The following is a 26,403-nucleotide window of genomic DNA, read 5'->3' as shown; positions in this document are numbered from 1 at the left end:
TTTTGAAAAGTGCTTTCTAAAAGCTCTCCAAACACTACATAATTATGATTATGGTAAGTATAAATATCTACCATATTTTATATCAGGGACTGCTAAATATTTTTAATATATGGGCCCTTTATAGATTGTGTTTTATTATTAGCTTGTTATAATATGTTGTGGGCTAAGCCCATAATATCTTTTTTATAGGGCCCATATATAATGGGCTTAGCCTGAAACATATTATAACAAGCCCAACAATAAAACACAATCTATAAACTAGGGTTTCGTTATACTCGTCATACCAAGATTTTAGCTCCCGCTGTCGAATTGCTCAGTAGCCATGGTATGGCGGTGCATCTCAATGGCCATTAATCTCTCAAAGTTTTGATTTTTTTTGTTTTAATTTAATCGTGTAATTTGCCATCTTTATCGATCTATTTGTTATTTTGATTCAATTCCTCGTTCAGATTATCCCAGAGAAGAACCGGAGAGAGATCTCAAAGTATCTGTTCCAAGGTCAGATTAATATTGTGGTATTTTGGATTCTTGCATGTATATAGAGGTTTATGAATGCAATCATTAATTTCTGGGGCTCATTGTGACGTAGTTATATGCATTTTTGTGTTTTTAATATGAACATGGTACTTTTGATTTAAAGCGTTGAGTTTTGCTCATACTGTTTGGAATACTTTTTTGGTATGTTTACAGAGGGTGTGTGCTATGCGAAGAAGGATTATAATCTCGCAAAGCATCCAGAAATCGATGTTCCCAATCTCCAGGTGATTAAGCTTATGCAGAGCTTCAAATCGAAGGAATATGTGCGGGAGACTTTCGCATGGATGCATTATTATTGGTATCTTACCAATGATGGAATTGAGTTCTTGCGCACATACCTCAACCTGCCATCAGAGATTGTGCCTGCTACGCTGAAGAAGTCTGCCAAGCCACTCGGCCGGCCAATGGGTGGTCCCCCTGGAGATAGACCTCGGTAAGGACATATAAAGTTTAGTCCATGTGTATGTTTGTTGTTAATTGGTCGGTGGATCTGTATATTTTACTCAGTTAGGTAATTCCAATGATGTGAATGTTGTTAACGATGTTCATTGTATACGTTTGTTGTTAATGGGTTATTAGATCTCTATACTTTGCTAAATTAGGTGGTTTAGACCATGTTTAGTTTACTGATGATAGTGTCAATTTTCACTCGTTAAGTTTGAATGGTTATGACAGAAGGGGGCAAGAGAGGCAGAGTTGCCCCCCACCCCCCTCCCCCACACACCTGAAACAAATAAATATGCTGCACTTTTACATGTTTTTTATTATGTTGAAGTTTCACTAGCTTAATATTCAAACAGCCCCTTTGATTTCCACCCTCAATCCTGTCTGAGATCCTGAATAGAATATAGGTGCTTGCCTTACTCAATGACATCAAATTGGTGATTTTTTTCATGTATGTGATTGTTTGTTGGTTGTAGATTCTGCATGTCTATGTTACTGAGAAATGTGTCTTCTTTATCATTATTATGAGGATTGGCTATCTTCTCATTTGATGATATTGGAAATCGTAGTTGGCTGTATATTTCATTTGTGTCTGCTGTTCAATAAGATCTAGTTTTACTTTAATGGTAAAATCATGTGTGTTGCATTTTTTATTTTGTTCTAACTTTGGCATGAATTCGAGTGGTCATAAATTGTTGAGCTCTTTTGTCTTGTGTTTTCTCAATGCTAAAGGAGTTGCTGCATTTTTTTTTTCTTTTTTGGGTGGCATGCAATGTGTTAAGTTATGATGTTCTTTATATATTTTTTAGTGATTATGTGCTATTTTCTTTGATGTCATAGTGGTCCTCCAAGATTCGAAGGCGACAGACCTAGGTTTGGTGATAGAGATGGCTACCGTGGTGGTCCAAGAGGGCCACCCGGTGAATTTGGTGGTGAGAAGGGTGGTGCACCGGCTGACTATCAACCTGCCTTCAGGGTAACTTTTCTGTCATTAACTTTTTTTTTGCTCAATGAGGAATAAGTTTCATTTGTATTCTGCCTTCCCCCTTGTTTTGACAAAAGTTTGTGAGGTCTGTTTTTACCGTATCTGTTTGAGAGCATGATTAACTCTTTAGAAATTCATTGACTGCATGACTTAGCTTTTTAAGTTCAGCGCTTCTATTTCTGAGAATATAAAATTAGGTGTTTAAAAACATTGTTGTATTATCTTCGCAACATCTTCCCAAAACAATGTGTTTTAATTGATTCACACATGAAACATTTAATGTTTGCTTCTCAAGGACTTGAGTATCAATGCAACATGCATATCGACGATGAGAAATAGCCTAGAGAATGCATCGATATTCTTCCTTTGGAGGAGAGGGTTCTCATAGTTTGCATATTTTTCATTTTAGAAAAATTTCCTCTTGATCTTTCCGTTTCTTCCATTTTGTTATCACATCTTATTTGACGAGATTAAAGTAATCAATGATTCAATGTACATTTTCTATTTGACCCATGGACTGGCCTGAATTCTCTAATTTCTTCAGTTTACAAGTTTTTGTTGTGAATCCTTCAGCGTGTTTTGTATGAAAACATTATCGTAAGAAAAGGAAGAAAGTGCATGAATATCCGCACTAAAAACATTGAATTCTTTCACAATGCAGGGCGCTGGCGGACGTCCTGGATTTGGCCGAGGTTCTGGTGGCTTTGGTGGGGCGCCTCCTAGTTAATCTGGGCGATCAGTTGTCTCATAATTTTGCTTTTTGGAAATTCAGATGTCATTATCAATTAGAACTTGAACGAACTGTATTCATTAAGAATACCTTGATGTCCTGCGGTGTTGTCTACAATTTTGTTTATTTCGGACCGATATCAAATTGCGGTATTTCGATTATTGGAGTAATTCTTGTCCCTATAAATGGCCCTGCGTATTTCTGTAATCGTGTTCGGTAATTTTTGTCATCCCAATTGTGTTGCAATGTCTCACTTGCAACAAAATATTAGTGGAACCATGGAATAAGATATTTGTCCCAAGTCTTTAGCAGCAGAGGTTGGGATGCAACTCCGCCGTTGGATCATCTCCGGATGCCCCTCCTGTATATAAAAATCACTATGAGGACATAAAATTACTGTTCCGAAACACAATCGATGTCAAGCTATAAATGTTAATCAAAACACAAACTCTGAATTCTTAACCTGAAATGACAATCAGAATCCAAGAAAATCTTACACTAACAAAACATGTCTTCAACTCAATATTATCAATATCCATCTCATAAGCATGGAAACTACATTCAACCTTCTTATCTTGCAGCAAACCACAGGCTTTTGGCGCACATCATTCGATGTCCCGATACCCTGCATTCCAGGGCAACTTCTCAACAAAAAAAACTGGATTTCTTCTTCTTAGCCTCTCAATTGTCACAGTAGAAATGCAGATATCCGTAAAGGGATGCCCCTCGATCCCGGCAAGATTCCCAGCTACAGTTATCGTGATAATTTATGTTGTTTATCACTGGAATCGCCTTGGGGTCGTACCACTTCGTCGGGTGCGAACCATGTGAACCAGTCATCCAGAAAGCTATTTCATTGTGTTCATGTTCTAGTTCCTGACATAAATATATTTCACATAGGCTCCTCTTCCAGGGGTGGTTTTAATCCGAACACCAGACTGAGTTAATCGCGTAGATTTCTTTTGCTCGAAAGTCCTGGATTCCCGCGGACATTTCGCTCCCAAGTGTGATGACAGCACTATCAGGTGAAATGCACGTAAATCTTCTTGATGCTAAAGTGTTTTGTTGGCATCCCGAATTTTACATTGTGTTCGTCCCAACCGCTCTAGACCGCTATGCAGTCAGTCTCCCGACACAACATAGCTGTATCTTATTAGCCATGCGGATCAATAAAGATATGATCCCACTCTGGATTCTCAAAGGGGGTTTGAATCAACCTGGATTGATCCCATCAGCGTTTGGAGAATCAATTGGTGCAAGAATCGTTAGCCTCTCAATAATCACATCCCTAAGAAAGATATGTTGAAAATGCGATTTAGGAAACGTTATTTTATGACATTATTTGAGATGAGATCTCTTGTTCTTATTATAGGATCGTGATTGGATCCGGTTGAAGTGAAAAGATCTGAATTCCTACTGGTCTCGTAGAATTACTTAGCTTAGTCAGGTACCATATGAACAGGCCTGAGAAAACCCTTGTATGGCTTTTTCAATTTCTCGATAAAGAGAAATATGACCAACAGTGGTTCGAATGAACATGCCATGATGGAGAATTGATCAATGTTAACACTTCTCTCTGTTCAATAGTGGAAAATTTCATCTATTTAGGCCCAGTTTGGTTATAGAAGCATTTTGCTTTAAAAAAATGTTTTTTTAAATGATTTTTAAAAGTACTTTTTATAGTAAAAACTGTACTAATTTTGTGTTTGGATAAATAGATTGAAAGCATTTTTTTTTAGTTGAGTTATAAAAAAAAGGGTTTGAAAAGGTATAAATCTGGGTCTTTTAAAATCATTTATTTTGGCTTTAAAAAAAAAAGGCACTGCAGATCCATCCAAACACATTTGAAACAATAAGAGTAATTTTTTTTTAAAAGCATTTTTTCTCTTCCAGCTTGTTAATCCAAACATACTCTAAAAAAGATGGAAACTTGTTTTGTTTCTTGTATATTTATTGTCAGATTTCAGTATTAGATAGTGTTTGAGAGAGCTTTTAAGAAGCACTTCTCAACTTTTCTTTAACAAAATTTCAGAAAATTTCATAATTTTGTTAAAGAAAAGCTGAAAAGTGATTTTTAGAAGCTTTCCCAAACACTAGTACCTTAGTCTATTATGTTTGTTTTTATTTAAAGTACCTTAATTTTCATCTTGCTTGACATGAAAATCGTTAAGAACCTTGTCATAAACTTCTTCGTGAATATTTTCATCTTCCTTATCATCATGTTTTCTAATATATTATTTCTTGATCATAGTTCAATCTACTAGATGTAAGAGTGTCTTTCAAGGTTGTATTTCTGTTCATTAGTACTCCTGCACAATTCAATATCTAATAGAAATATCATCTACTTATATTTTTCATTCATAATTATACTAACTTTAGTATTAAATAAACAATAAAAATTAAAGATAAATTAATAATTTATGTGTCAAAAGTAACGAATAGATTAAAATTTTTATCTAATAAAAACTTTCGACTTTCCGTTTAAGTTATCCATAATCTCTAATTTCACTCATAAATCGAAGTTTAATTTAGGGCTTGGGGATACATACATGCAAAGAGAGATGAAATTAGGAATTATGGATGTTGATCATTCAATTTGGGAACAAAGAATGAAATCTTGTATTCTTACCCACTATCAACTCGTAACTCTGAACCAAAGGCTGGGACGAAATCGTGATACAATCGAAAACTTGAGGGATATAATTTTCATATACACAAAACTCGAGGGACAAAATTGATAATAATGGCAAATTATAAGGACATAATTTTGAATTATCCTAGTCCAACTAGTGTTGCATTAAAAATCTTTAGTCTCGAGTACAGGCCAACTTATTATATATAGAAGTTATACCAAAAATATTAAAATTGGTTTTAATGTTCGAATATAATTTTCAAAAAATAATCATTTCTTTTAAGAAGGCATACAAGCAGAAGCATCGTACAGGGGTATACATCAACTTAATTGAGTTCATGAACATAATCAAAGATAATTTTAACTCTCGAGTTAGTTATATTCGAGTTCGAGTTCCATTTGAAATTCGAAAATTTTTAAATTTTTTGTGCTTTCAAATCAAGGTTCCATTGTGGTTCGAAACATGTTAGCGAACTCGAAAGTAAAAATCAAACTATTAAAATCCGTTAAATGACCGGCGAAATATCGAATATAATTAGCTTGAGTTTGGCTCGAAATAAAATTGAAGTTCAGAATTCAATTTCATATTTTCGAACGCGATCGAATTAAATGTATAAATATATATTTTTCGAGTCAACTCAATTATTTACACTCTAGCCCATATATATAGGCCATACACTCGTTTTATTTTTCTTTCTTTCTTTCTTTCTTTCTTTCTTTCTTTCTTCCTTTTTTTTTTTTTTTTTTTTATTTTTTATTTTGATGTCATGAAATTTAACAAATTCTACCATCCAAACATCATTTCAAATTTTTTAAGAAAAAAAAAAACTTCTTTAATTTTTTTTTAAAAAAAATCTATCCAAACAAATTTTATATAATCATGACTAATGAGATGACAATATCTTGATCTTCAAATTACGTTCTTGATGCATAAAAACCATATATGTTCCAAAACACAATATTGAATGTCAAACAAAACACATAAACTAAAAAAAAATTCTGTGAATTGTTGACATCAAATGATACTCAAGAAAATCACACACTAAACAGAACATGTCTTCAACTCAACATTATCAATATCCAGCTTATCTGCTGGGAAACTGCACTTAACCTTCTTATCTTGCAACAAACCACAGGGCGTCGGGCTCACATTATTCGACGTGCCGCTTATATCCGTGCAATTCCAAGGCAACTTCTTCGGTTTGATCTCACCAAAAAATATGGATTTCTTGATCTTCTTCTTAGCCAGCTCAATTATCACATCATTCATGCAGATACCCGTAAACGGATGCCCTTCGATCCCCGCAAGATTCCCAACTATAGTCACGTTCTTTCCGGTGATTTCCATATAATTTATGTTATTTATCACCGGAATCGCCTTGGGGTCGTATCCTTCGTCGGGGTGGGAACCATATGCGCCAGTCATCCAGAAAGCATACTTCATTGTGTTCATTGTCATGTTCCTCACATAGATATCTTTCACGTAGGCTCCTCTTCCAGGGGCGGTTTTGATCCGAACGCCAGACTGCGAGTTGATGGCGTAGATTTCCTCCGCTCGAACGTCCTGGATTCCGCCGGACATTTCGCTCCCAAGTGCGATCACAGCACTGTCCGGTGAAATGCACGTAAACTTTCTGATGCTCAAGTGTTGTGTTGGCATCCCGAACTTTATGCCGTATTGGTCCCAACCGCTCTTGACCGCGATGCAGTCGTCTCCCGACACCACATAGCTGTCTCTTATACGAGTGTTGGTGCAAGAATCTGAATTAACAAAAGTAGCTTATAAATTATTATTAATTAGTCATCATGCGGATCAGTGAAGATCAATGTGATCTCACTAGCTCGGAATTAATTCTTTGAATCAACGTACGTAACCTGGATTGATCCCATCAGTGTTTGGAGAATCAATTGGTGCAAGAATCGTTAGCCTCTCGATAATCACATCCCTAAGAAATATATATTGAAAATGTTATTTAGAAACTATGTCGACATTATTTGAGACGACGAAATCTATCGCGAAAAAGAAGTGCGTGCGTGCATAAGTACCTGCAGTATGTAGGATGAACATGCCATGATGGAGAATTTTTCAATGTTAAATCGGAAATTTGGAGTTGATTTGAATAAAGGATTTCAATGAGGTATGGCCTTGTGTTATGAAGTTGGCCGCTCTTGAATTTTTTCCACCATATTTCACCCTGTCCTTCTATTGTCCCATTCCCTCCTGCAACCAATTAAATATTTCTCTCTTTTTAGTAAATGGAAATTTCCCATAACTCCTTGCCTAAGATCCTCAAATGAAATAAATTCAATTTTTCTTCTATAAATGTTTTCTTAGTATCAAAATTAGGCATCGGTTCAAGGTACGTGATATATATATATAGTTACCTGTGACTATAACATCGGTAAGATTATTTCCGAATATAAGACTCTGAAACCTCTTCCCCGCCGCGTCTCTTCCTCGTCCATACGAAGGCAGTGGATCGATCAACAGGTAGTCCGACTCTTCCTAATATTCAGACATGTATAAAATAAAGTCATTAAATTCAAAACCGGTAAAATTTTTTTTTTTTATAATTTCTAGGTAGAACACTATTTTTGGATGACATGTACTAATAAAATGTATATTGCAAGAGAGTAGTGTACAACCTGTGATGCAAGAAGTACAGCATCTTTGTGCAAATAAAGAGTGAAATGACTGATGAGGCTGAACGACCCCGTCAGCCATCGCCCCGGCGACACAACGAGCTGAGCGCCGCCGTCGGATGCAACCTTGCTGAGATTGGCAATGGCCGCCTTAAAGACGGCGGTGTTCGACGTTTTCCCATCTCCTTTGCCTCCAAAATCTGCCAAACTTGCACTGTGCTTTCGGCAGTTTATGGCCTGATAATCAACTGTGCCTTTAAGGTCTTCGTTGCCCCCACAGTTTGGATATGCCGCATCGATACACAGAAACCCTAGAATGAAACAGATCAAAGATCTCTTCGTAACCTGCACAAAACCATATCATTTCATATCATATAACAAAAATGTATCAAGATTTAGATATTTAATCTTTTGCATGTAAATCCCACAAAAATATATTGTGTTCAAGCCCAAGACGATCAACGATCAACGGAAAAAAAATTTAACACTTTATTTATAAACTAGATTTTTGTCGATCGGTTAGTTTCTTACATATACAAAATTTTTTAAATGTGTACACACACACACATATATATATACGTACATATATGCTTACATTGAAATTTGTGTGAAAAATAGAGTGAGTTCCCATTGTAATTGTGGAGAAGAATGTATGAGAATGAGGTGAGGCGCAATATTGTTGATTTATATAGCAAAATGTGTATATAATATTACCAAAATAAATGCGAATCCGAGAAAATCCTAGAAAATTTTGCAGTGATGGACTCGTGATATGTTTACGATTAAATTTGGCAAATGTACGTTACACTACACATAAAATATGCATTACCTTTAGCAGCCAATTACAGAATATATATATTTGAAATTTCAAATTTAATGGCGTCTAAGAAAAGTAATTAAATGCATGCATCACTGCTTGATTTTTAGTGTCCATGCTTTGAAACGAATACTAAACTTGGAGATTTTTCATTTTTGCAATCTAATCAAGACTTTTAGATTTTTAAAACAATTATTTATTACGGAATCCGTTGACCATTGTCGTAGCAATGTGGGTTTTTATGTTTTTTTCTTTTTTTATTGAGAAATTATTTTTAAAAATTACTTTCCAAAAATGTTCTTTTTTAATTAATAAAAAAGTAATTCGTGTTGTACCCGTTGGACATGCTAAAAATTATATAATTTTTAATTTTTATTCAATACACATTATATTTTTTAAAAAACTTAATAAACATAAAAATGACTTTTCAACTTTATATTAACTAGCAAGGTGTACATGGGTTGCACGTGGAACTGTCAAATGAGTGATCTTGTTTGTTCACATTTTATCTAATAATACAATGACTTCAAAATAATCGAATTTGTTTGTTAAGTGTAATCCATTTAATATTGAAGCAAACTGGTGTAATATGGAGTTAAATCAATCTGTCGAGATTCATACAATCTAAAATAATTGTTCCAATGTATTGAGAAACATAAGGAACCTAAATATATATTAGGCAAATATATCATGCACATTCTTCTCGTGAGAAGATTTCTATCATGCCTTCTCTGGGTAGAGCTTCGATCCTACCTCAGGGGTATTACCCCATGGGGTAGTTGGCAATCACTGGTTGGTTCAAATTATGTGGGTTCCATTGAATTATATGGGGCCCACATAATTTGAATAAATAAAATACATCCATCTGTCCTATAGGGTAATACTCATGGGGTAGGTTCCCCTTCTCTGATGTTGATTTGGTCAAATACAATCCGATCGGTTTTGTTCATGCTGCCCGCAGGATACTACCCTGCGAGCAACATATAACCCCATGATTGGTCAAAATCAGTGGGTCCCACGTGGAGCCCACTGATTTTGGCCAATCATGATCCGCCACGCCACCCCCAGGGCACTACCCTGGGGGTAGCATCGACGTTACCCCGATCTTTTGATGCAATGTTATTTTTAATTTATTGTCCTTGTGTAATCTCCCAATAGTTCATTAATTGTCTTTGATATCCATCATCTTCCTTTTTCTCTTGTTTTTGTTGCTGAGGATTTTTGGAGGAGATCTACAGTTTGTCTCTTTTGTGTTATAATAATCCCTTTGGTTACTGCATTTATCCGTTTTGTCTTTTTCGCATCGCTTATTTCTTTAATTTCTTCAATTGGTTTTTGGAACCATCAACCACTATAGCTAATATGTCTTTGCGCGCGCCTGTCTACGGAATTGTCGAATTTGAACAAAAACTTTGTAATTTTTTGGTGAAGTTACATTAAAATTTTGTAGTAAAATCAAATAGGTTTACGTGCCTTTTTGCTTTATAAATGGATTAAAATGACAAAAAATAGCCCAACAATAATATATACTAGCATTTTGCACACGCAATGCGTGTGTTTATCAAAGTATCATATTAAAAAATAATTTATAAATAAAACTTGTTAATCTTTTTAAAAAAATAAGAAACCAACTCAAGTAGGTGTAAACATATGTGAGAGTTAATTTTTGAATTTTGAAATTAAAATATGTTAAATTTGAAGCATGAAATGGTGGGAAAGTTGCATGAAATTAAATTGAAATTGTTAAATAGTAATTTTTTTTAATTTATTTGATAGAGTTAGTTTTGAAAGTTCACATAAAAATATCAAAAAATAGTTACTAATACACCCTCTTGCTTTATTAAATACTAAATAGTATAAATAGTATAGATATACATAGATAAATACAATTCATTGTCATATTACATACATAAACTTCTAATCATCTGTAATTTGATTTTGAAAATAATCTTTTACATTCGTTAAAAGGCTTGCGTTCTTGCGATCAAAATCGACTCCTTCCGCAAGAAGCCAAAAACCACTACTAACCGGCAACTGCCCGATCAACGTCCATTATTTATGATCCGCAAACTTTTCAAACCTCCGTCACAGTAATCTTCTTTTTAACTATTTCATCAATGTTTACACACTTTGCTTCAATGAACTTTTTTTTTTCCCATCCAAATAGTATTTAGTTTCCTTGCGTCTTTCTCTCGAATTCGATCCTGGTGTGTTTGAAAATAAAGGAAGGAAAAAAAGAAAGGAGTTGTAGAAAGATTTTAAAATAGACTTTATAATAATCATTGGGAGATAAATAGAAGTAGCACTATCAAACACGACACATAAATGACACATAAATAATTTGTTTCTTTTTGCCCAAGTGAAGCATTTTTCAAGTAGTCCAAATTAATAATAATAATAATAATAATAATAATAATAATAATAATAATACACTTTTCAATTAATATCGTCTTAGTCATTCTAGACTTTGAACTCTCAGGCTCAACCCTATGAAGAAGTTTGCTATGTTGAGTTATTGGAGGTTTAACAAGCATTTCAGGCTCAAGATGTTCATATATCGTGTTGTATCTCACAAATTTAATATACTTTGAACTGTTCTTTTCCAGATACGACTGAGTATTGGTTTCAGATGAACTGTTGTCATTCATGTTGAAGCCTAGACCAGTTTTATCACTAGTCTGTTTCAGCATTCCATACAGTTTATCTAATGAAACAGAAGACTTGTTTCAAGTGTTCACTAAGTTTGTCAGTCTTTGATTCTCAGATAGAACAACTTGAAGTTCACTTCTCATATTTGTGTTCTCAGACATTAACATGCTAATTTGAAATTTTAAACTGTCTGACTCAATAGACTCGGTTGAGCCCATTTGATCTGACTTATATGTTAAGCTCTTTTTATCTGTTTTGACTTCCTCAATCTTATGAGATAATCTTCGATACTCAATAACCATCTCGTTTAAGGCGGTGATAAGATCTTCTCTAGTGAATTCATCTGAATTAAAATCAAATACCTCTCTGTCATCTGATATTTCTGAATCATCTCCAGCCATCAAACATTTGGCAGCTTCATCATCGCTTTCACTTGAAGATGTTTCTGAACCAGATGAGTCAGTATCTGATTCGGCCCATTTGCTATTGTTTTTGTTAGGAATCAATCCGAAATTTGGTATTCCGAGAATTTGTTGGAGAACAGTGATCAGATCAATCAGAATTGATACCCGGTGCAGCGGAAGTTTTAAAATTTTTATATGGAACAATTCCATATCATGAGTATCAAAACTTTACGATTAAATTGTGCGTGTAAAAATTAAATAACAATTAAATTTTTACCTTGAATCTCGAAACGAGATTATGGACACCAACAGATTACTCTGCTCTTGTTGTATATCCCAGAAACTGATGGACGAACAATTCTTCAATCAGGTCCACGAACAGAAGTTTAATCCCTCTGATAGATTGCACTAGAAAATCTATCAGAAGTTTCTACGAAGAGAATTAACGAATTTGATCCGTTAAACCAGACTGCAAATTCAAAATTCACAGGCTGGAATTTTTCCGAGCAGAGAGAGGAGAAGAAGGGGGCGGCCACTTTTAAAAACACAGCTAGGGTTTTCGAAAATTGTGACCTCTGTTGTGTAATTTCTGTACTGCAATAACTTATTTATAATGTGGGCTGCTAACAGCTTAGGGCCCATTAGTCATAAGTTCAAGCCTGACAAGCAAAACCCGCATGTTCAGAAATTAATATAAAATTCATCATGACTCCGATTGATAAACCGATTTCACCAATGTGCACAGAAACCATTTCTGCATCTTTTAAAGTCAAGATAAATTTTCTGAATCCGAATTCAGTGGTTTCCAAAAATGCCCATCCCTATGTCATTTTAGGAAATCTTACTCCTCTACTCTGATATAAGAAGTCCTACTTCTTTGTTCATTAAATTTAACTCTTTAAATTTAACTATCTCAATGGGGATTAAAAATCCATTACTTGTGTGACCCTCAATGGTTCAGGGATACAGCTAGCCGTGGGCTCACAATTCCTTGTGACTCGGAACAACAATTTTCGACTTGCCCATCGAATCATGGTAAGAGCGCCTAGCAACATCGCCCCATGATTCCCTAGGTATCACTGATAGTGCCTGCAAGAACCAATAGATTTTTGTTAGCGTACAGTACGGTCCCTTCATCCATATATCCCGATCGAATCAACAATCATTGGTAAATCGAGAGTCGTTCGAGATTCGATAACTATGCAATGCATCTTGAAGATCAAATAGTGACATCGCATGTGCTACTAAGAAACCATTTCTTAAAACACATCATGTACTCTGGCCAGAGATTCGTCACACTAATATCTCCTCAGATTGCATAGGATATCCACACTATCAAGTATGTGGTGAATCCTTGACAACAAAGCATCGACTCCTATATGTGTCGTAACTGTACCCAATCCCGACACCTGATGACCCCAATAGAGTCGGTAAACGAGTCAAAGAACAGTACTAGCATATAGAGTCTCAATGATGTTTCAAGTAGTAAGGACTAATGGTGTACAACCAAAACCACGGACTCTATCCACTCGATAAGTGATAACCACTTGGAAAGTCCGGATAGGGTAGTTCGATCATTCATCGTATGAATATCCATTTGCATGCTTTGAACATCTCTATGTTCCATACCAATGAAACGTGGTACTCGGCATCGCAAATGCTAGTCTCAATCTCGAGCGATCCTTATCCTTATTAACGGACGGCTCAATCGACTAGGAACTGTTTAGAATATACAGTGACTATAAGATGTGTTTCATGATAGCCATCCCCATGTGCCACCACATCTTACATACACTATAGTATATTCAAGGTCTTCATCTAAACATCTTATAGTATGTCACAACATAATAATATGATAAAAGATAAAGTAGACGCCATTATAAAAGTGTAAATTATATTAAACAAAAGATTATTTGTACATAGAGTCATAAAAGCCCTTAGCCACAAGTTGGCTCATCGGGCACCCACTCTTTCAATCTCCCACTTGCCCTAAAGCCAACTAGTCATACTACGCAGTCCCATTGCTTCGCGATGTTTGTCAAATAATGGTCCTGACAAGGGCTTAGTAAGTGGATCAGCGATATTATCTGCAGAGGCCACTCTCTCGACAGTGATGTCTCCTCTTTCCACGATCTCCCGGATGATGTGGTATTTCCTCAGTACGTGTTTGGATCTTTGATAAGACCTTGGTTCCTTTGCCTGAGCAACGGCACCCGTGTTGTCACAGTACACCGGGACTGGACCAACAACTTCAGAAATAACGCCCAACTCCTGGACGAAATTCCTCATCCAAACGGCCTCTTTAGCAGCAGCTGATGCCGCAATGTATTCTGCCTCAGTGGTGGAATCCGCTGTGGTGTCCTGCTTGGAACTCTTCCAAGAGACAGCACCGCCATTGAGCATGAACACAAATCCAGAGGTTGACTTCGAGTCATCCACGTCACTTTGGAAGCTAGAGTCGGTATAGCCTTCCAATTTCAGTTCTCTTCCCCCATAAACCATGAACATATTCTTAGTCCTTCGTAAGTACTTAAGAATGTCCTTCACGGCTTTCCAATGCATTTGACCGGGATTGGCTTGATATCTGCTCGTGACACTCAGAGCAAATGCTACATCCAGTATGGTAGATATCATCCCATACATGATACTACCTATGGCTGACGCATATGGTACATGTGTCATTTTCTCTATCTCTTCATCAGTCTTGGGACACATGAACTTGGATAGAGAAACTCCATGACACATAGGTAGATGTCCTCTCTTGGACCCATCCATTGAAAACCTTTTCAATATGGTTTCGATGTAAGTAGCTTGAGTAAGTCCTATCATTCTCTTAGATCTATCTCTATAGATCTGTATCTCTAGAATATAGGATGCCTCACCCAAATCCTTCATCGAGAATCTACCTGATAACCATATCTTTGTTGACTGCAACATCCCTACATCATTCCCAATGAGTAAGATGTCATCAACATAAAGTACTAAGAATGTCACAGCATCCTTAACTACTTTCTTGTACACGCACGGTTCCTCCGGGTTCTTGATGAAACCAAAATCCTTTATTGTTTCATCAAATTTCTGGTTCCAACTTGTTGATGCTTGTTTGAGACCATAGATCGATCTCTGAAGCTTGCATACCTTATGCTCGCTTTCCATGGATGTGTATCCCTCAGGCTGCGTCATATAGATCTCTTCCTTAATGTTTCCATTAAGAAATGCAGTCTTCATATCCATTTGCCATATCTCATAGTCATACCAAGCAGCTATGGCAATAAGGATTCTTATGGACTTGAACATTGCAACTGGTGAAAAGGTTTCATCATAGTCAACTCCTTGTCTTTGAGTATAACCTTTCGCCACCAATCGTGCCTTGTAGGTCAATACCTTACCATCAGGCCCAAGCTTTCTCTTGTAGATCCATTCACACCCTATTGGAACAATTCCATCGGGAGGATCTACTAAAGACCATACTTGGTTTGTATGCATCGAATCTATTTCCGACTACATAGCTTCAAGCCATAAATTTGAATCCGCATCAGAAATTGCTTCCTTGAAGTTTCTTGGATCACATCTAACGTCGGGTTCATCTTGATCCCCTTCAAGAAGAAGACCATATCGAATAGGAGGTCTAGAAGTCCTCTCGGATCTTCTAAGTATAGGTGTGTCCTCTGAAGATTCTTGAGTTATGGGATCATTATTTTGTATTTCGGGTTCTTCTCGAATTTATTCGAGTTCCATCATCTCGCCTTTCTTATCCAATAAGAACTCCTTCTCCAAGAAGGTGGCATTCCTTGAAACAAACACTTTTGTTTCAATAGGATGATAGAAATAATATCCGATTGAATTCTTCGGATACCCTACAAAATAACATAAGGTGGATCGACTATCCAACTTATCTCCCACTATCTGCTTCACGTAAGCAGGACATCCCCAAATCCTCAAGTACGAATACTTAGGAGCTTTGCCATTCCATAACTCGTATGGTGTTTTGTCCACTGCTTTGGTGTGGATTTTGTTCAACAACAATACCGCCGCTTCAAGCGCGTAGCCCCAAAACGAAGGTGGAAGCTCAGTGAAGCTCATCATGGATCGAACCATGTCCAACAAAGTTCGATTACGACGCTCCGATACACCATTCAGCTGAGGTGTCATAGGAGGAGTCCACTGAGAGAGAATCCCATTCTCTTTCAGATAGTCCAAAAACTCGGTACTTAAGTATTCTCCACCTCGATCCGATCGAAGTGCTTTAATACTTTTACCTAGCTTGTTTTCTACTTCAGCCTTGAATTCTTTGAACTTTTCAAATGCTTCAGACTTATATTTCATTAAATATAAATACCCATACCTTGAATAATCATCAGTAAAGGTAATGAAGTAGGTGTGGCCAAATTGAGTACCAATTCTAAATGGACCACAAACATCTGTATGGATCAAATCCAACAGATTTTGACTACGCTCAGGTTTCCCCTTAAAAGGAGATTTAGTCATTTTTCCTTTCAGGCAGGACTCACAAGTAGGTAGAGTGTTAATATCAGACATATCAAACATGCCCTCTCCCACTAGCTTGTTCATCCTCCTTGAGGAAATATGACCTAGCCTAGCATGCCAAAGGTTTGCCGGGTTTTGACTATCGATTTTCCTTTTGTTTGTTGTTACCGGTTTATCAACATAATTTATTGGAACGTCTTTTAATTTTAAGTTATATAGATCGTTTTCAAGTTGTCCATTTCTAATCAAACATTCATTCTTATAAATATTGCAAATCCCATTCACAAAATTGCAAGAAAAACCATCTCTATCAAGCATAGAAACAGAAATAATGTTTTTAATCAAATCTGGAACAAATAAAACATCTCTCAAAAGTAACTTAAAATCGTTCTGCAAAATTAAATAAACGTCTCCCACAGCTTTGGCTTCAACTCTAGAACCATTTTCGAGCCTCAGCTGGGTCTCACCCATTCTAAGCTTGCGACTTCTTGTCATCACCTGCAAATCATTGCAAATGTGAGATCTACATCCGGTATCCAATACCCAAGAAGTAGTATTAAGTGAAACATTTATTTCAATATAGAACATACCCTTCGCAGTTCGCAACTGCTCTAGATATTCCTTGCAGTTACGTTTCCAATGATCGGGTTTCTTGCAGTGATGGCAAACATCTTTGGACTTTTCCATGTTTGAAGCCTTTGTCTTGTTCTTCTTCTCGGGTCCGGTTTTCTTGGGTGGGGCAGAACGTTTCTTACCCTTTGTACTTGGCCCCTTCTTAGCTGAAGAAGAGGAGCCCACCAAGAGAACTGGTTTATCCTTCTTTAAAGTGGCTTCATATGTTACAAGCATATTGACCATCTCTTCAAGGGAGGCCTCTATCTTGTTCATATTGAAATTCACCACAAAATCGTCAAACGAAGAAGGAAGAGAGAGAAGTAATAAGTCCACGTTGAGTTCATGCTCCAATACCAAATCAAGCGTTACCAACTTCTGAATGAGCCAAATCACTCGTACCCCATGATCACGGACCGAAGTCCCTTCACGCATGCGACACGTCATTAGATCTTTTACAGTAGCGAACCTTTCAGCTCTCGATTGAGCCCCAAAAATTCCTTGAGTTGTACGTGAATATCAGCAGCATTCACGGTATCCTCAAATCGCCTCTGGAGTTCATCAGACATCGAGGCTTGCATATAGCATTTGGCCTTGATATCATGGTCCCACCATGTATCAAGTTTGGCCAACTCTTCCGGACTTATGTCAGCTGGTGCTTCCTTCGGAGGAGATTTTTCTAACACGTAGAGCATCTTCTCCGAGGTCAAGACAATCTTCAACTTACGAAACCATTCCGTATAGTTTGCGCCAGTCAGTTTATTTTGTTTGAGAATAGAGAATAGTGTGTTGGATAACTGGCGGTCAGATCAATCACGATTGATACCCGGTGCAGCGGAAGTTTAAAATTTTATCATGAAACAATTCCATGGTGTGGGTATCAACCATTCAACGATTAAATTATTGTGTGTGTAAAATTCAAATAACAATTAATTAAATTTTACCTTCAATCTCGAAGCGAGATTAATGGACACCACACAGATTTCTCTGCGCTTCTTGTATCTCCCAGGAACTGATGAACTCCTTCAATCAGGTCCACGAATGAGGTTTAAATCCCTCTGACAGATTGCACTAGAAAATCTGTCAGAAGTTTTCTGCGAAGAGATTAAACGAATCTGATTCGTTATTCCTGACTGCAATTCAAAATCACAGACCGAAATTTTCTCTGACAGAGTGGGAGTGTTCGGCCGAAACTTTATGAGAGAGGGGCTAGGGTTCGAAATTTTTTGCTCTAAAAAATAATGACCTGTTGTGTGTAATTTCTGTACTGCAATAACTTATTTATAATGCAGGCCACTAACACCTTAGGGCCCATTAGTCATAAGCTAGGGCCCGACAAGCAAAGCCCGCACGTTCAGAAATTAATATAAAATTCATCGTGACTCCGATTGATGAACCGATTTCACCAATGTGCACAGAAACCATTTCTGCACATTTTAAAGTCAAAATAAATTTTCCTGAATCCGAATTCAGTGGTTTCCAAAAATGTCCATCCCTATGTCATTTTAGGAATCCTACTCCTACTCCCTTACTCTTATTTAAGAAGTCCAACTCCTTAGTGCATTAAATTTAACTCTTTAAATTTAACTATCTCAACGGGGATTAAAACTCCATTACACTGTGTGACCCTCAATGGTTCAGGGATACAGCTAGCCGTGGGCTCACAACTCCTTGTGACTCGGAACAACACTTTCCGACTTGCCCAACGAATCAAGGTAAAGCGCCTAGCAACATCGCCCCATGATTCCCTAGGTATCACTGATAGTGCCTACAAGAACCAGTAGATTTTTGTTAGCGTACAGTACGGTCCCTTCATCCATATATCCCGATCGAATCAACAACCATTGGTATATCGAGAGTCGCTCAAGATTCGATAACTATGCAATACATCTTGAAGATCAAATTAGTGACATCGCATGTGCTACTAAGAAACCATTTCTTAAATCACATCAAGTACTCTGGCCAGAGATTTGTCACACTAATATCTCCTCAGATCGCATAGGATATCCACACTCGCAAGTATGTGGTGAATCCTTGACAACAATGCATTGACTCCTATATGTGTCGTAACTGTACCCAATCTCGACACCTGATGACCCCCATAGAGTCGGTAAACGAGTGAAAGCACAGCACTAGCATATAGAGTCTCCACGATGTTTCAAGTCGTAAGGACTAATGGTGTACAACCAAAACCGCGGACTTTATCCACTCGATAAGTGATAACCACTTGGAAAGTCCGGATAGGGTAGTTCGATTATTCATCCTATGAATATCCATTTGCATGCTTCGAACATCTCCATGTTCCCTACCAATGAAACGTGGTACTCCGCATCGCAAATGCTAGTCTCAAACTCGAGCGATCCTTATCCTTATTATCGGACGGCTCAATCGACTAGGAACGGTTTTAGAATATACAGTGACTATAAGATGTATTTCATGATAGACATCCCCATGTTCTACCACATCTTACATACACTATAGTATATTCAAGGTCTTTATCAAAACAACAATAGTATATCACAATATAACAATATGAAGTAATATAAAGTCATTGCCATTAATAAAAGTGTAAATAATATTAAACAAAAGATTGTTTATACAAAGAGTCATCAAAGCCCATAGCCACACAGTTGGCTCACTGGGCACCCACTCTTACAATCTCCCACTTGCCCTATAGCCAACTAGTCATACTACGTAGACCCATTGCTTCGCGATGTTTGTCAAACAATGGTCCTGGCAAGGGCTTAGTAAGCGGATCAGCGATATTGTCTGCAGAGGCCACTCGTTCGACAATGATGTCTCCTCTTTCCACAATCTCCCGGATTATGTGGTATTTCCTCAGTACGTGTTTGGATCTTTGATGAGACCTTGGTTCCTTTGCTTGAGCAACGGCACCCGTGTTGTCACAGTACACCGGGACTGGACCAACAAATTCAGGAATAACGCCCAACTCTTGGACGAACTTCCTCATCCAAACGGCCTCTTTAGCAGCAGCTGATGCTGCAATGTATTCAGCCTCAGTGGTGGAATCCGCTGTGGTGTCCTGCTTGGAACTCTTCCAAGAGACAGCACCGCCATTGAGCATGAACACAAATCCAGAGGTTGACTTCGAGTCATCCACATCACTTTGGAAGCTAGAGTCGGTATAGCCTTCCAATTTGAGATCTCGTCCTCCATACACCATGAACATATTCTTAGTCCTTCGCAAGTACTTAAGAATGTCCTTCACGGCTTTCCAATGCATTTGACCAGGATTAGACTGATATCTGCTCGTGACACTCAGAGCAAATGCTACATCCGGTCTGGTAGATATCATCCCATACATGATACTACCTATAGCTGACGCATATGGTACATGTGTCATATTCTCTATCTCTGCATCAGTCTTGGGACACATAGACTTGGATAGAGAAACTCCATGACACATGGGTAGATGTCCTCTTTTGGACCCATCCATTGAAAACCGTTTCAATATGGTATCGATGTAGGTTGATTGAGTGAGTCCTATCATTCTCTTAGACCTATCTCTATAGATCTGTATCCCAAGAATGTAGGATGCCTCTCCCAAATCCTTCATCGAAAATCTACCTGATAACCATATCTTTGTTGACTGCAACATCCCTACATCATTCCCAATGAGTAGGATGTCATCAACATAAAGTACTAAGAATGTCACCGCATCCTTAACTACTTTCTTGTACACGCAAGGTTCCTCCGGGTTCTTGATGAAACCAAAATCTTTTATTGTTTCATCAAATTTCTGGTTCCAACTTCTTGATGCTTGTTTTAGACCATAAATTGATCTCTGAAGCTTGCATACCTTATGCTCGCTTCCCATGGATGTGTACCCCTCAGGCTGCTTCATATAGATTTCTTCCTTAATGTCTCCATTAAGAAAAGCAGTCTTCACATCCATTTGCCATATCTCATAGTCATACCATGCAGCTATGGCAATCAGGATTCTTATGGACTTGAACATTGCAACTGGTGAAAAGGTTTCATCATAGTCAACTCCTTGCCTTTGAGTATAACCTTTCGCCACCAATCGCGCCTTGTAGGTCAATACCTTACCATCAGGCCCAAGCTTTCTCTTGTAGATCCATTTACACCCTATTGGAACAATTCCATCGGGAGGATCTACTAAAGACCAAACTTGGTTTGTATGCATCGAATCCAATTCTGACTGCATAGCTTCAAGCCATAAATTCGAATCCGCATCAGAAATTGCTTCCTTGAAGTTTCTTGGATCACATCCAATGTCGGGTTCATCTTGATCCCCTTCAAGAAGAAGACCATATCGAACTGGAGGTCTAGAAGTCCTTTCGGATCTTCTAGGTGCAGGCGTGTCCAGCAATGGTTCCTGAGGTGTAGGATCGTTATTTTGTATTTCGGGTTCTTCTCGAACTTCTTCGAGTTCCATCATCTCGCCTTTCTTATCCAATAAGAACTCCTTCTCCAAGAAGGTGACATTCCTAGAAACAAACACCTTTGTTTCAGCAGGATAATAGAAATAATATCCGATTGAATTCTTCGGATACCCTACAAAATAACATAAGCTGGATCGACTATCCAACTTATCTCCCACTGTCCGCTTCACGTAAGCAGGACATCCCCAAATCCTCAAGTACGAATACTTAGGAGCTTTGCCATTCCATAACTCGTATGGTGTTTTGTCCACTGCTTTAGTGTGGACGTTGTTCAACAACAATACCGCCGTTTCAAGCGCATAGCCCCAAAACGAAGGTGGAAGCTCAGTGAAGCTCATCATAGATCGAACCATGTCCAACAAAGTTCGATTACGACGCTCCGATACACCATTAAGCTGTGGTGTCATAGGAGGAGTCCACTGAGAGAGAATCTCATTCTCTTTCAGATAGTCCAAAAACTCGGTACTCAAGTATTCTCCACCTCGATCCGATCGAAGTGCTTTAATACTTTTACCTAGCTTGTTTTCTACTTCAGCCCTGAATTCTTTGAACTTTTCAAATGCTTCAGACTTATATTTCATTAAATATAAATACCCATACCTTGAATAATCATCAGTAAAGGTAATGAAGTAGGTGTGGCCATGTTGAGTCCCTACTCTAAATGGACCACAAACATCTGTATGGATCAAATCCAACAGATTCTGACTACGCTCAGGTTTCCCTTAAAAGGAGATTTAGTCATTTTTCCTTTTAGGCAGGATTCACAAGTAGGTAGAGAATTAATATCAGACATATCAAACATGCCCTCTCCCACTAGCTTGTTCATCCTCCTTGAGGAAATATGACCTAGCCTAGCATGCCAAAGGTTTGCCGGTTTTGACTATCGATTTTCCTTTTGTTTGTTGTCGCCGGTTTATCAACATAATTCACTGGAACGTCTTTTAGTTTTAAGTTGTATAGATCGTTTTCAAGTTGTCCATTTCCAATTAAACATTCATTCTTGTAAATATTGCAAATCCCATTCACAAAATTGCAAGAATAACCATCTCTATCAAGCATAGAAATAGAAATAATGTTTTTAATTAAATCTGGCACAAATAAAACATCTCTTAACAATAATTTAAAACCGTTCTGCAAAGTCAAACAAACATCTCCAATGGCCGTAGCTTCAACTCTGGAACCATTCCCGAGCCTCAGCTGGGTCTCACCCATTCTAAGCCTGCGACTTCTTGTCATCACCTGCAAATCATTGCAAATGTGAGATCCACATCCGGTATCCAATACCCAAGAAGTTGTATTAAGTGACATGTTTATTTCAATATAGAACATACCCTTTGCAGTTCCCAACTGCTCAAGATATTCCTTGCAGTTGCGCTTCCAATTACCCGGCTTCTTGCAGTAATGGCAAACACCCTTGGATTTTCCATTGTTTGAAGCCTTTGTCTTTTGCTTCTTCTCGGGCTCGACTTTCTTGGGTGGGGTAGAACGTTTCTTGCCCTTCATACTTGGCCCCTTCTTCGCAGAAGATGAGGAGCCCACCAAGAAAGCTGGCTTATCCTTCTTAAGTGTGGATTCATATGTAACGAGCATATTGACCATCTCTTCAAGGGTGGCCTCTATCTTGTTCATATTAAAATTTATCACAAATCCATCAAATGAAGAAGGAAGATACAGAAGCAATAAATCCACATTGAGTTCATGCTCCAACACCAAATCTAGGGTCGCCAACTTCTGTATGAGCCAAATCACTCGTACCCCATGATCACGGACCGAAGTCCCTTCACGCATGCGGCACGTCATCAACTCCTTAACAGTAGCGAACCTTTCAGCCCTCGACTGAGCCCCAAAAAGTTCCTTGAGTTGCGCATGAATGTCAGCAGCATTCACCGTGTCCTCAAATCGCCTCTGGAGTTCATCAGACATCGAGGCTTGCATATAGCATTTGGTCTTGATGTCATGGTCACACCATGCATCAAGTTTGGCCAATTCCTCCGGACTTATGTCAGCTGGTGCTTCCTTCGGAGGTGCTTTCTCTAACACGTAGAGCATTTTCTCCGAAGTTAAGACAATCTTCAACTTCCGGAACCATTCCGTATAGTTGGCGCCAGTCAATTTGTTTTGTTCGAGGATCGAGAATAATGGATTTCGCGAATTCATTGTATGAAATACTGAAAAGAAAAACAGACATATATCAATGATTGTTTAACAATTTACTAAGACATAAAATAGGCGAATTTAATTTTATGAATCTCACTCCCACTATTTTAACGATTTCACCACCCTCTAGTGAAAACGGGAACCTTTTTCCTTAGTGAGAACATGGAGTCCAATTGACAAACTTATGGTTCCGAATAATATCAGCCAACCATAATTCTCAAAAGGTAGAGCCCAATTGCTTCCAAAGCAACCCCCATGTGTTTACCTCATGTCCAATAAGGGCCCAATAATATGACGCCGTTTAAAGTGACATGTCAAGATGACCCATCAATATTAAGTTGTGATGGACGGTCGCCATGTGGATCCCCCAATAATATGAGCCGATCCCATGGGAGTTCCACCCAACTTACAACATTTGTCGATCCAATGTACAGCTTTCCGACGGACGGGCCCCCCCAATAATATGAGCCGGACCGTATCCGCGGGTAGCATCACATACATTGACCGTTGATGGAAGGTGGGAACATTTAAACAAATTTAAATTTCCTTTATTTATCTTGATATAAATTTTAAATCATATTTAAAATGAGGGATTTTTAATTATAAAAATATTTGTCTCATCATATTCATTTTATTGCATGCTTGCCGGATTCACGCAATTTATGTCTAAACATGCATACAATCATAATATCAAATATTATATAGGATGATCGATTCCATTTCTAATTGACCCGTGGTTGCCAATCACGGGTCTTAGTCCAATCCTAGGTAATATGCAGTATGCAATGCAATCCTATTACATGTGCTTCCAATTTACATTTCTTCAGTCTTTATTGTCTGCTGGGCCCACCGTCTTCAAATCTTGATCTCCCACTAAATCTAATGCATTTACAATAAATAACAATGACAAGTAGGGGATACATTTTTAGGGGTGGGAACGGGCTATAAACCAAGCCCACTTTTATTACATATGACATTCATATCGGGCCATAAACCAGGCCCATTAATAAAACCAACAACAATAAAAACAAAATGTAAATTCCTAACATACACCTACAAAATTGGTCATGGCAATCGATCATCCTTATCCAATAACATTTAATTCAAAATTAATTTATTGGATAACATGCAGTGGCAATTCAAATTTAAACAAGATAAAATCATATTTTATATATAAAATCTCATTTCACATATAAAATCATATTTTATCTCTATATCAAATAAAATCATATTTTATCTATAAAATCCAATTTTACAAATAAAATCATATTTTACTCAATATATCATAAGATCATATCTTATCATCAATTGTACCAAAATGATTGATTTCAAAATTCAATTTACGGATAAAACATTAAAATTTTCCAAAAATTCAAATTTATCCAAAAATCAATTTTAAAATTTACGGACTCGAACAATTCGATCCGAAATCTCGTGAACCAATCAAAAACAATTTTTGACCGGATCAAAAATAAAATTTTATCACATTAAAATTAATTTTAAATAAAAATTTAATTTTTCCCGCGGGCCGCCCGGGACACTCCCGGGCCGGCCCGCACCCGGGGCGCGGGCCGGGGGCAGCCCGGCTGCCCCTTTAGGGCAGCAACAATTGCTGCCCTGGCGGCGCCCCTGGGCGGCGCCGTGCGCCGCCCGGGGCAGCAACAATTGCTGCCCCACCGGGCAGCGATCCAATCGCTGCCCGGGTTTTGCCCCGGAAAAAAAAATTTTTTTTATTTAAAAATATTTATTTTGTTTTCCAAAAACCGAGATTCAAAAATTTTGTACAATCGATTAATTTAATCGTTTGATCTGAGCAACCTGGCTCTGATACCACTGTTGGATAACTGGCGGTCAGATCAATCACGATTGATACCCGGTGCAGCGGAAGTTTAAAATTTTATCATGAAACAATTCCATGGTGTGGGTATCAACCATTCAACGATTAAATTATTGTGTGTGTAAAATTCAAATAACAATTAATTAAATTTTACCTTCAATCTCGAAGCGAGATTAATGGACACCACACAGATTTCTCTGCGCTTCTTGTATCTCCCAGGAACTGATGAACTCCTTCAATCAGGTCCACGAATGAGGTTTAAATCCCTCTGACAGATTGCACTAGAAAATCTGTCAGAAGTTTTCTGCGAAGAGATTAAACGAATCTGATTCGTTATTCCTGACTGCAATTCAAAATCACAGACCGAAATTTTCTCTGACAGAGTGGGAGTGTTCGGCCGAAACTTTATGAGAGAGGGGTTAGGGTTCGAAATTTTTTGCTCTCAAAAATAATGACCTGTTGTGTGTAATTTCTGTACTGCAATAACTTATTTATAATGCAGGCCACTAACACCTTAGGGCCCATTAGTCATAAGCTAGGGCCCGACAAGCAAAGCCCGCACGTTCAGAAATTAATATAAAATTCATCGTGACTCCGATTGATGAACCAATTTCACCAATGTGCACAGAAACCATTTCTGCACATTTTAAAGTCAAAATAAATTTTCCTGAATCCGAATTCAGTGGTTTCCAAAAATGTCCATCCCTATGTCATTTTAGGAAATCCTACTCCCTTACTCTTATTTAAGAAGTCCAACTCCTTAGTTCATTAAATTTAACTCTTTAAATTTAACTATCTCAACGGGGATTAAAACTCCATTACACTGTGTGACCCTCAATGGTTCAGGGATACAGCTAGCCGTGGGCTCACAACTCCTTGTGACTCGGAACAACACTTTCCGACTTGCCCAACGAATCAAGGTAAAGCGCCTAGCAACATCGCCCCATGATTCCCTAGGTATCACTGATAGTGCCTACAAGAACCAGTAGATTTTGGTTAGCGTACAGTACGGTCCCTTCATCCATATATCCCGATCGAATC

General features: G+C 37.8%; 2 protein-coding genes and 1 pseudogene across 2 annotated transcripts; 1 reads left to right on the top strand and 2 right to left on the bottom strand.

Moving 5' to 3' along the window:
• Positions 1-253: 253 nt before the first annotated feature.
• Positions 254-2,882, top strand: LOC140865124 (small ribosomal subunit protein eS10z-like). The gene is made up of 5 exons (XM_073269640.1): positions 254-325; positions 450-498; positions 691-970; positions 1,822-1,957; positions 2,628-2,882. The coding sequence occupies exons 1-5, from the start codon at positions 323-325 to the stop codon at positions 2,691-2,693; spliced, it is 534 nt and encodes a 177-aa protein (XP_073125741.1). The 5' UTR covers positions 254-322; the 3' UTR covers positions 2,694-2,882.
• A 119-nt stretch (positions 2,883-3,001) lies between these two features.
• Positions 3,002-4,296, bottom strand: LOC140861671 (probable polygalacturonase; annotated as a pseudogene).
• A 1,994-nt stretch (positions 4,297-6,290) lies between these two features.
• Positions 6,291-8,622, bottom strand: LOC140865362 (probable polygalacturonase). The gene is made up of 6 exons (XM_073269976.1): positions 8,567-8,622; positions 7,975-8,316; positions 7,714-7,834; positions 7,375-7,549; positions 7,204-7,274; positions 6,291-7,089 (listed from the first exon to the last, which is right to left on the bottom strand). The coding sequence occupies exons 1-6, from the start codon at positions 8,600-8,602 to the stop codon at positions 6,371-6,373; spliced, it is 1,464 nt and encodes a 487-aa protein (XP_073126077.1). The 5' UTR covers positions 8,603-8,622; the 3' UTR covers positions 6,291-6,370.
• Between the last annotated feature and the right edge of the window lie 17,781 nt (positions 8,623-26,403).

The sequence above is a fragment of the Henckelia pumila genome, chromosome 4, assembly GCF_033568475.1.
Source record: "Henckelia pumila isolate YLH828 chromosome 4, ASM3356847v2, whole genome shotgun sequence".
Classification (NCBI taxonomy): Eukaryota; Viridiplantae; Streptophyta; class Magnoliopsida; order Lamiales; family Gesneriaceae; genus Henckelia; species Henckelia pumila.
The sequence above is the reverse complement of the archived record's forward strand: the minus strand, read 5'-3'. Positions and strand labels throughout refer to the sequence as shown.

Excerpts from the sequence above, each read along its gene's own strand:
- LOC140865124 (XM_073269640.1), top strand. Across the intron at positions 499-690 it reads CTCAAAGTATCTGTTCCAAG|AGGGTGTGTGCTATGCGAAG; the intron begins GTCAGATTAATA and ends GTATGTTTACAG. Across the intron at positions 1,958-2,627 it reads ACTATCAACCTGCCTTCAGG|GGCGCTGGCGGACGTCCTGG; the intron begins GTAACTTTTCTG and ends TTCACAATGCAG.
- LOC140865362 (XM_073269976.1), bottom strand. The coding sequence starts at position 8,602 with ATGGGAACTCACTCTATTTTTCACACAAATTTCAAT. Across the intron at positions 7,550-7,713 it reads TACCGATGTTATAGTCACAG|GAGGGAATGGGACAATAGAA; the intron begins GTAACTATATAT and ends AATTGGTTGCAG. Across the intron at positions 7,275-7,374 it reads GTTCATCCTACATACTGCAG|GGATGTGATTATCGAGAGGC; the intron begins GTACTTATGCAC and ends TATATTTCTTAG.